At 33.3% G+C, this 11,957-nt stretch overlaps 1 protein-coding gene across 1 annotated transcript; it reads right to left on the reverse strand.

The window, feature by feature from the left end:
* Positions 1 to 635: 635 nt before the first annotated feature.
* On the reverse strand, positions 636 to 11,168 carry LOC149195011 (vicilin Pin k 2.0101). The gene is made up of 6 exons (XM_089405204.1): positions 10,743 to 11,168; positions 10,475 to 10,653; positions 8,054 to 8,134; positions 7,687 to 7,956; positions 2,973 to 3,273; positions 636 to 1,100 (listed from the first exon to the last, which is right to left on the reverse strand). The coding sequence occupies exons 1-6, from the start codon at positions 11,140 to 11,142 to the stop codon at positions 937 to 939; spliced, it is 1,395 nt and encodes a 464-aa protein (XP_089261330.1). The 5' UTR covers positions 11,143 to 11,168; the 3' UTR covers positions 636 to 936.
* Between the last annotated feature and the right edge of the window lie 789 nt (positions 11,169 to 11,957).

The following is an 11,957-nucleotide window of genomic DNA, read 5'->3' on the forward strand; positions in this document are numbered from 1 at the left end:
TAACTTTTGAATATGTAGTTTTATTTAACTGATTTTGAATTACAAACAGATTTGTTCACTCCATTTCAAATTTGTGTAAATTTGTGTTCATTCTACGTGTACATTATTTTTTTCACTCCATTTCAAATTTGTGTTCATTCTACGTGTACATTATTTTTTTTGGTTCAAATTTCAGTTATTCCACATTGATATTTCAGAATAATTTTGTCAAAGTTCAATTATTCCATATTGATATTTCAGAATAAAATCAGCAATCGAGTGAAGTTCAAAACTGTTGTAATATCCAAAAACATCATCATCAATCGAGTGAAGTTCAGAACTGTTGCAATATCCAAAAATCTGCAATCTAAAGAAGTTCAGTCATTCATACTGAATTATGTGAAATCAAGCGAAGTTCAGTTATTTCAGAAGAAAATCTGCAATCTAGCGAAATTCAGTTATTCCTTTCTAACTAGATAATTCATCCTCAATGAATTCATTGAGGTGCTATGATTTACGATCTCCTTAAATCTGTCGGTTCCCATTTACTTTTGCGAGTTAATAACTTTATACTTCGCTGGTGATCTGCTAAACTTTCTACTAAATAATGAAAGAATTGCGCGTCTGTGAAGTGTTCAGCCAGATAAATAAACATCTTTGGTGAAAGTATTAATTCGTGCTTGGATTTGATTGAAAGAGTAAAACATGCCTTACATACTTTTTTTCCTTTAAGACAAGACCTGCAATTCATTTCATTGAAGTAGCTAAGAGGAGAGCCCAACGATAGGTTCGTTGAAACTCATATATACATTCATTAAGACAAAAAGAGCTCATCTTCGAACACATTTATTGGGCTTCATATATATGCATAACTTATTCTTAAGTAGATACTAAAGAGTGAACGTGGAGAAACTCTAGTCTTGTCGTCCATGATGCGAGCTGCGATGATGGCATGGATCAAGAAGAGCTCCTTCGCTCGTCTCGCCTTTGCATTTGGGGCCCTCTGAGGATGACTTGATCCTTTTGCCGCCGTAAAACTTCATCAAGCTCTTCCCCACGTGGTATGTTGAAGGATATGTGCCTAACCTCCTTCTCCAGCGTTTGAAGCACATTGTTCTTTCCTGAGATCATGTCAAGTATTCTACTTCCCATTAGAGATATGGCCGATCACAGCGACAACAATATGTAATATGGTATAGAGTATCTTTACGTAAAACCCAAAAATATCTCAAAATCTGATGGTCAGAATTGTATTTCTGATTAGAGATACTATACAGTAACATTGTCTTACTTATATAGTAAGAATGTAAGAATGATATATAGTAAGAATGTAGTATTGATAGGACATTTTTATATAGATTCTAAGAATATTCTGGAATTAAATGGTTAGTTGAAATATCAATCAGCCAATATTTTGGAATATTCCAAGAATCAGATGGTTATTATGATATGGGGTATAAAATCAAATGGTTAGGAGTAATATGATATAGGACATTTTTATATAGATTCTAAAAATATCTTGGAATCAGATTGTTAAGAGAAACATCAATCAATTAGAAGTATGGACATCAATTAACAAATATCTTGAAATCAGATGGTTAGGAAAAACATCAATCAATTAGAAGTATGGACATCAATCAACAAACAGCACTCCTTGCGATAGGTCACTGGTTCAATTCCCCGTGGGTACTTAGTTTAGTCTTAGCCTAGAAAAAAAAAAACAAATATCTTGAAATCAAATGGTTAGGAAAAACATCAATCAATTAGAAGTATGGCCAATCACAGTAACAATATAGGCCAGTTACAACAACAATACAGTATGATATAAAGCATCTTTATAGATTCCAAAAATATTTGGAAATCAGACGGTATGAGACATTTTGAGACATTTTTATATAAATTCTAAGAATATCTTGGAATCAGATGATTAAAAAAACATATTGGAAATATGGTCAATCACACTAACAATATAGACCAATTATAACAACAATGCAACTTTATATAAATTCCAAAAATTTCGAAATCCTACGGTAATCCATCAATTGTCTCTCTTCTGGGCATTCTCTCTTCTGCGCATTAGATTCTGAGATATTCGGGGAATTTACAATCCAGATAAGTTCAAATATGATATGGCATTGCTCTCAATTACCATATAGGTTTTGAAAAACAAAATATAGGTTTTGAAAAACAATAGTATAGTATGAGATATTTACAATCCATATAAGTTAACTTGAAAAACATTAGCACAGTATGAGATATTTACAATCCATGTAAGTTAACTTCAAGATATGATATGTCATTGCTTTCAATTAGCATAAGTTTTGAAAAACAATGATATAGTATGAGATATTTAGGGAATTTGCAATCCACATGAGTCAAGTTCAAGATATGATATGTCATTCCTCTCAATTACCATATAGGTTTTAAAAAACAACAATATAATATGATCTACTCTCATGTTCTTTAAAAATATATCTATTCTTCTACAATCAAGATATGGATAAATTAAGTTTACAATCCTTATCTATTGAATTATTTTGAAAAAATCTACCATCAAAATATGATACTGATAAATCTGCAATCAAGATATGATACTGATAAAAATAGATTTACAAATAATATTGATAAATCTGCAATCAAGATATGATACTGATAAAAATAGATTTACAAATCCGCAATCAAGATATGATACTCAAAAATCTGCAATCCAAATAAGGATGGAATTGATAAATTTGGATATGATACTCAAAAATCTGCAATCCAAATAAGGATGGAATTGATAAATTTGTAATTGATAAATTTGTAAGATAGAGATAGAATTGATAAATCTGCAATCAAGATAAAGATAGAATTGTTTTTTTATAATAAGAATAAATCTGCAAGATAAAGATAAAATTGCTTTTCTGGGATGCAGATAAATCTGTATCAAGATAAAGATGGAATTGAAATATAAATCTGCAATGAAGATAAAGATGAAATTGCTTTCAGTTTACCTGCCAGGAATTGTCTCTCGTTGCCGCTGGTATTAATATCAAACCACAAGATTTCAAGGTGGCCCTCTGTGCAAGCTATCTCGGTGATTGGATGACCTGCAGGAACAACGTAAACGGTGCCGGTTCTCAGCCTTGCCCGTACCCTCTGGTAATTAATTTCCTGGTCGCCTCTCTCGCGCCGACTAGACCAGCCATGTTGTTGACCAAGGTGCGGGCACGCCATCTCAATCCTTCCCTCCCCCTGTGTGACAATGGCGATTGAGGTTGCTTTCGTGTTGTGAGATGGGGCTGTCATGGCTCCCTAGTTTCGTCAGCAAGGGAAGCGCACAGTCACTCGTAGGAAAACATAAATTTTTAAGTGATTCAGTGGTTGAAAAGAAAAATGTCCAGTAATTTTTGAATTGAAATTTTTCAAACTCTAAATGACTAATCAAATCATGCATTAATTAAGTAATTAATTCAAATGGTTGAAAAAATAACTGTGAAGGGCCAACCAAGACCTTCAAACCAAGTTTACCCGAGTTTCAATTATCAGTTGATGACCAACCGAGATCTTCAAACCCAAATTTACCGGAGTTTGAAAATCCAATTTACGATATGTTACCTTCAAACAGGTGTACCTACTCGAGCATGAGAAATTATATCTTTTCAATAAATTAATTTGTGAAGTTGAATTTAGTTAGAATGATTATACAGAGTTGTTATAATGTTTAAACGGAAATGTTTAAATTCTAGAATAAAATAAAGTAACTATGTTGCTCTCTGTGGGTGAACAGAAATCCTAAGTTTAGCTAGAATGATTATACAGAATTGTTATAATACTAACATTTAAGTACCATTAACCACTATTATGTAGTTTAGCTAGGATGATTATACAGAATTGTTATAATACTAAGCAGAAATGTTTAAATTCTAAAATTAAAAAATAATGAAATAAATTGAACTTTTAAGTGAAGATAAATTCTACAGAATTGTTATAATATTAAGCAGAAATGTTTAAAAAGTAAAAGTAACTATGTTGTTCTTTTTAAGTGAAGATAAATTCTAGTTTTAAGTGAAGATAATTCCAAGTTTAGTTATAATGATTATACAGAATTGATAATGATTATACAGAATTGATATAATATTAAGTGGTTTAGCTAGGATGACTATTATAATCTTAAGTAGGTAGTTTAGTTAGGATGATTATACGGAATTGTGATAATAAATGTTTAAATTCACAAATAAAATAACTAATATTAAGTAAGTAGTTTTGCTAGGATGATTATACGGAATTGTTATCATTAGTTTAGCTAGGATGATTATACAGAATTGTTAATATTAAGCCGAAATGTTTAAATTCTAAAATATAGTAACTATGTTGTTCTCTTTTGAGATAAATCCTAAGTTTAGCTAGGATGATTACTAAGTAACTATGTTGTTCTCATGTTGTTGTCGTTTAAGTAACTGTGTTGTTCTCTTTTACGAAGTAACTATGTTGTTCTCCTTAAGTGAGAATAAATAAATCCTATAAGCTGTGAACTGAGATATCAACAATAATTATAAATCCTTTATAAACTGTGAACTGAGATATCAGCAATAATTATAAATCATCTATAAACTGTGAACTGAGATATTAACAATAACTATAAATCCTATAGGGTACTGTGAACTGAGATATCAGAAATAACTATAAATCTCTATAAACTGTGAACAGAGATATCAACAATAATTATAAATCCTCTATAAACTGTGAACTGAGATATTAACAATAACTATAAATCCTATAGGGTACTGTGAACTGAGATATCAGCGATAACTATAAATCCCTATAAACTGTGAACTGGGATATCAACAATAACTATAAAACCTATAAACTGTGAACAGAGATATCAACAATAACTATAAATCCTATAGGGTACTGTGAACTGAGATATCAACAATAACTATAAACCCTATAAGGTACTTTGAACTGAGATATCAACAATCCTATAGGGTACTGTGAACTGAGATATCAACAATAACTATAAACCCTATAAGGTACTGTGAACTGAGATATCAACAATAACTATAAACCCTAAACCCTATAAATTGTAAACTGACCTATCAACAATAACAGTATAGAACAAACTATAAATCCTATAGGGTACTGTGAACTGACATATCAACCATAACTATATACCATATAAACTGTGAACTGAGATATCAACAATAACTATAAACCTTATAAACCGTGACCTGAGATACCAAGATAACTATAAATCCTATTGACCCTATGGACTGTGGACGTTATATTGATTGCCAAATATTTTGCAATCATACGGACATGGGCGCGGACCGTGCCTTTATCCGTCTGATTGCCAATTCGTCAAATCGGCAATTGAGATAAGCGTTAGAGATAAGCTTCGACCTGGTAAAAAAGTAGACGGTATATTGATCCTTAATTTATAAGGAATATTCTGCAATTATACAGACATAACCGTGCTTACTTCTGTATGATCGCAGAAGTTTATTTAACCGTGCTTATGTCTATATGATTGCAGAATATGGTAAAAAAATTAACCGTGCCTACAATCTGATTGCTTAATATTCGTGTCAAATCTCCATCTGATTGCTTAATATTCGTGTCAAATCAGCAATCAAGATAACCATGTCCATATCCATCTAATTGGCAACAAATAAATCATATGCTATCGGGATTGCCTACCCATATCTCTAATTGGCAACAAATAAATCATATGTTATCGGGATTGCCTACCCATATCCATTTGATTGTTTAATATTCGTGTCAGATCAGCAATCAAAATAACCGTGCCCATATCCATCTAATTGACAACAAATAAATCCTTTGCTATCGAGATTGCCTACCCATATCCATCTGATTGGGTAATGCATAATATTCGTGTCAAATCAGCAAACGAGATAACCATGCCCATATCCATCGAATTGGTAACAAATAAATCCTATGTTATCAGATCTAATTGGTAACAAATAAATCCTATGTTATCAGATTTTAATTGAGCTTCGGTTTTGCTTTTAAAATTAAACGATGGGCATAAATCCTATGTTATCAGGCTTTAATTATTGGTAACTAATAAATCCTATGTTATCCGATCTAATTGGTAACAAATAAATCCTATGTTATCAGATTCTAATTGAGCTTCGGTTTTGCTTTTAAAATTAAACGATGGACATAAATCCTATGTTATCAGGCTTTAATGCATAAATCCTATGTTATCAGGCTTTAATTCTAATTGGTAACAAATAAATCCTATGTTATCAGATTTTAATTGAGCTTCGGTTTTGCTTTTAAAATTAAACGATGGGCATAAATCCTATGTTATCAGGGTTTAATTGAGCTTCTGTTTTGCTTTTAAAATTAAACGATGGGCATAAATCCTATCTTATCAGGGTTTAATTGAGCTTCTGTTTTGCTTTTCTTCTATTTTGCTTTTAATTGAGCTTTTATTTTGCTTTTAAAATTAAACTATGGGCATAAATCCTATGTTATCAGGGTTTAATTGAGCTTCTGTTTTGCTTTTCTTCTATTTTGCTTTTAATTGTTTTGCTTTTCTTCTATTTTGCTTTTAATTGAGCTTTTATTTTGCTTATTTTGCTTTTAATTGAGCTTTTATTTTGCTTTTTTTCTCTTTTGCTTTTAAAATTAAACTATGGGCATATACAGCCGCTTTTCTTCTCTTTTGCTTTTAAAATTAAACTATGGGCATATACAGCCTCGTTCAATTTTGTTTTTAAATTTTGCTTTTAAAATTAAAAAATAAGCATATACAACTGCTTTTTTGCTTAAAAAATAGGCATATACAGCCGCCAGCTTAATATAGCAGCTCAGTATAGAAGAATTTAAAATTAAACGATAGGCATATACAGCCGCCAGCTCAATACAGTCGCCGGCTCAATATAGCACTAGTATAGAAGAATTTATATAGCACTAGTATAGAAGAATTTATTTGTTGCCCATTTGATTGCCTAATATTAGTGTCAAATCGACCGCTAATACAGCGGAATAACATAAGAGCTTAATATAGCAGGTCAGTATAGAAGAATTTAAAATTAAACGATAGGCATATACAGCCGCCAGCTCAATATAGCACTAGTATAGAAGAATTTATATAGCACTAGTATAGAAGAATTTATTTGTTGCCCATTTGATTGCCTAATATTAGTGTCAAATCGACCGCTAATACAGCGAAATAACATAAGATTTATTCGGCCGCTAATACAGCCAAATAACATAAGATTTATTAATATAGCTGAATAACATAAGATTTATTCGGCCGCTAATACAGCCAAATAACATAAGATTTATTTGAGCTGGATAACGTAAGATTTATTTGTTACCCAGCCCGATAGCATATTTGTTATATAGGATTTATTTGTTTCCTATTTGATTGCCTAATATTCGTGTCAAGATATTGCCTAATATTCGTGTCAAGATAAGCGCCCGATATAAGCGCAGGGGACTGGGGACTGACCAGATACCTATAAACTGTCAACTAGGATTGCCGAGATACCAACAACTTTTATAAATCCTATCGACAGTCAACTACGACTGACTGACCAGATACCAAGAACCTTTCTCTTCGAAGTGTGAAGGATTACAGAGTTACCTATACACTAATGCCGAAGTCGTGAAAAATAACATAATAAAATAGTAATCATCAACAACAGAATTATTTCATTTTAACCATGTTTGCCGCGTAGTCTGAGCACTTACAGGATTCAAAACGCCATACCCAACAGTAACATCGACCGCGTCGAGAAGAGGATTTTCATTGGGACCAGCTCTAGTAAACCTGCCATTGTCGTTCTCGAAATCTGGCTTCTGGTTCCGAAGGTTAAAAGGCTTTGGGTGCTCAGCTGCAGACATGGATTCTGCTGAAAATCCCTCTCTCCTCATCATTTCTCTAATCTGTTCTTCACTTGCGTGGAATATGACTCCCCTTCTATGTGCACCGAAAATACGTTCAAGCTTCTCTACGTTCGTCTGCATATAAACATTAATCCTCTACCTCATTAGCATAACACTAAGACAACAATATGGAAAATATAATTACAAGTGAAACAAAGATTTGGAAGCTTACATTGAATGCAGCCTCGAGAACATCATCGCTGAAGGCAGAGTAAACAGTCTCAGGATTCCGACCTCCAGCAACGTAGTAGGGCTTATGAGTACCATATGTTCAGCCAACATAAACACAGTTAGAGGTAATATGGATGAATATAAATTACACTGATACAACATTTATTTATCTCTGCTAATGATTCTTAACACTATTTATTTCTACACTAGTTATTTATTCTTTAGTTTTCATTAAAGAAAGTGACTAGCAGCCACACAATGCCTACCCTGAAGCACCACCATTTATCCCCAACATAGAGAGTACCGCCATTTGATCAGCCCTACAAAACTTCAAAAGTAGGGCTAGGGCTGAGGCTGTTGCTGATGAATAGCCTTACAGACCTTCAACCCTTAACCCGGTAAGGATGACCCTAGGTAAATGTGTAAGAGTCACCCTAGGGTAAAAGTGTAAGGAACCTTCAACTAGGTGAGGGTGACCCTTGCCAAGTGTGTAAGGCTGACAAACAAACCTACAAAACCTTCAACTCGGTGAGGGAGACCCTTGCCAAGTGTGTAAAGCAGATTCTTTCTTTAATAGATATGTAAAGTCCTCTTTCCCTCTATCAGATTCTTTCATTAATAGATATGTAAAGTCCTCCATTCCGATAGAGCTTTGATTAATGGACATGTAAAGTCATACATCCTCTATCTAAGAGAGAGGATAAACTTAGATCCGAAGAACCAAGAGCATAAGATTATGTCGGATGGATTCTTCGTAATATTGTGTCGGAAGTATTAACTTATATCGTATGAGCTGAAGTCAATTGCAGATTCTTTCATAGGGATAAAGAATCGAATAGGCATAAAGCAAAGTCCAGTCCATCTTGCTAACTTTCCAAGGATAAAATTCCACATCCACAAACATAAAGTGACATAGAGTAAAGTTTCTTTCATCAGAAAGACATGGAGAAAAGAAATCAAATACTGCTAACTTTGCAAGTTTTTTTCGTCGCATGGACATGGAACAAAGCAATCAACTACTGACTTTGCTAACTCTGCAAGTTTTTTTCATTCCATCCCATAGACATGGAGCAAAGCAATCAACTACTGACTTCGCTAACTAATTCTTCTGAATGCCATATACTATTTCACTAAATATTTTCCCGTATCCACATAGATAAAGTTAACAACGATTGGTTGGTTGGATGAAGATTAAAGTTATAGTTAACAACTATTGGTTGGTTGGATGAAGATTCTTCCTACGACCATATAAGATTCTTGGATGAAGATTAAGGTTAACAACTATTGGTTAGCTGGATGAAGATTCTTCCTACGAAAAATTGGTTGGTTGGATGAAGATTCTTCCTACGACCATATAAGATTCTTGGATGAAGATTAAGGTTAACAACTATTGGTTAGTTGGATGAAGATTCTTCCTACGAAGAATATAAGACTCTTTTTAATGCCATATAAGATTCTTCCTAATGCCATATATCATTTTCCCTATTTTCCTTGGATATATATTTTCCATAGATATAGTAAAGTTAATAACTATGATTATATAGTAAAGTTAGATAAAGTTAATATTTCCTTAGATATAGTAATATTTTCTCTAGATATAGTAAAGTTAATAAGTAACATTATATAAAGTTAATAAGTACCATTAAATAGTAAAGTTAATAAGTAACATTATATAGTAAAGTTAGATAAAGTTAATAGTATAGAGTAAAGTTAATAACCATTGGATGAAGATTATAAAGTTAACAACTATTTGTTGGTTGGATGAAGATTCTTCATAATGCCATCTATTCTTTTTAATGGCATATACTATTTTCCCTGGATATATTAAAGTTAACAACTTATTGGTTGGATGAAGATTCTGATGGCATATACTATTTTCCTAGAGATATTGTAATAGTTGGTTGGATGAAGATTCTTCTCATGCCATAATAAAAGTAAAGTTAGCAATAGATATAAAGTTAGCAAACTTAGCAAAATATTCACACACCAATAGATATAAAGTTAGCAAAGTTAGCAAAGAAATACTTTGCTAACTCTCAATCGGATGGAAAAATATGATGAAAAACCAACATAAAAAAATATGATATAAAAATCAACACCGAACATAAACTCTTCTAAACTCATGGATCAAGTGGAGGTTGTAGCAAAATCCAGCTTTCACCGAAAGTTCAAATTATAGCTAAACACCCAGCTTTTACCGACCCAACGTAAACAGTTTGTTTCAGTTGGGTTCGAAGGGCCAGCAGCAAAGAGCAGCAAAGTCAATCGAAAATCAGAAGTCCCTATCAATCAGGTTAAGTATGATCCATATATATATATATATATATATATATATATATATATATGTGGATCATACTTTTATATATATATATATATATATATATATTGATATATTGTTGGAAGGCACGAAAATTCGTTATACCTCATATTCTCCTCGCATCGCAGACACTGTACGCAGGAGACTGGTAATGCGAAGGCTGTTGTGGTCATCGTTGTTAACGAGATAAAATGTATGACCCCTTGGAACACCAAATACATCTCCTTCCTCCAACTTTCTTTTCACCAGTTCATTCTTGTGCACGTAAGCTATGTAACCTCTTCCTGTCACACAAACAATATATATTAAGCAATTACAACTAAAATAAACCAGCTGATAGATCGATCCAAAACCCTAATGATCAAATACATACCTCCAGTAACATATAAAATCCATGTCGCATCAAGATAGTGAGGGAGCATGACCGTGTTGGGTCTCATTTCAATGCAGGTAACTCTGTATTTTCTAATCCCTTCAAGAAGTTCAGAGGCCTCGCCAAAGTTGGGCAGAGCTCTGATTTCACCAGCCTCAGATGACGCTCTCATCCTGAATCTGTCACTGTGGAATACGTACGGATTCTCCTCTCGCTCTTCTTCTTCTCGTCCCCCTCTGCGGTGCCCTCGGCCATGTTCTTCAGGAAAAACTCCATGGTGCCCTCGCCCATGATCTTCAGGAAAAACTCCTTGATTAGCCACAGTGGCTAGTGGCTCAGTGAGAGCAATGGAGGAGGAGGAGATTGCAAGAAGAATGGTAAGTAAAGAAACAAAAGCCATGATGGTACTTTGGTGATGAAGGTGAAGTCTGGTACTAGACAGAACGGGCAAGGGGGGCTTTTATATACAAGAGAATCATGTACATGCATGGACGCGTGGTGGAAGCAACCAGACAAAAGAAGCATTTGTTATTGAAGAATGGTGAACACGTCTGAGTTCTTGCATAACCTATTATCGCCAGGGCATGTTGCAGACGATTGACATGTTGCAACAATTACAGTGATGAGTGCCAAAATCGACAGCATTTGCCAATGCCATATGTCTAATGTTATACATGCTGCCATTGTCTGCACCCTGCAAACACACACTTCAAAAAATTCGTTGGTTAAGCAAAGCAATCACATGATTTACTATCTGTAATCACCATATTCATGCTTTTAATCGTTTTGTACATATTTAGTGGGGAGATTTGGGAATGTTCACCATGAATGGTTTAACTGGTAAAGGTTTATAGATTACTTTGCTGATCAGAGTTTCTTATATGAACAACTAGCATGATTTATATTCAATTTATCAACTGGTAATGGTTTATCGATTAGTTGGCTGATCAGAATTTTTTGTATTAACAACTAACATGATTGATATTCAATTTATTAGTGCCAATATCGTAAGGGAAAGGTGAAACGGTTTATGGTCTAGTTCCATGAAGAGTTTCATTTGCTAACAACTAAAACGAGTGACAGTTAATTTAATTTAGTGCCAGTATGAATAAGGAAAAGGTATTTGATTGATTAAAGTGTTTTGCTAAAGGTGAGACCTATATCATAGTAAAAAAATATTATATTTAATTTAGTGCCTTCTATTTGCAATTTTAG

Source organism: Pinus tabuliformis, chromosome 2_2 (assembly GCF_031772625.1).
Source record: "Pinus tabuliformis cultivar Carrire ecotype Pingquan chromosome 2_2, CPIR1, whole genome shotgun sequence".
Classification (NCBI taxonomy): domain Eukaryota; kingdom Viridiplantae; phylum Streptophyta; class Pinopsida; order Pinales; family Pinaceae; genus Pinus; species Pinus tabuliformis.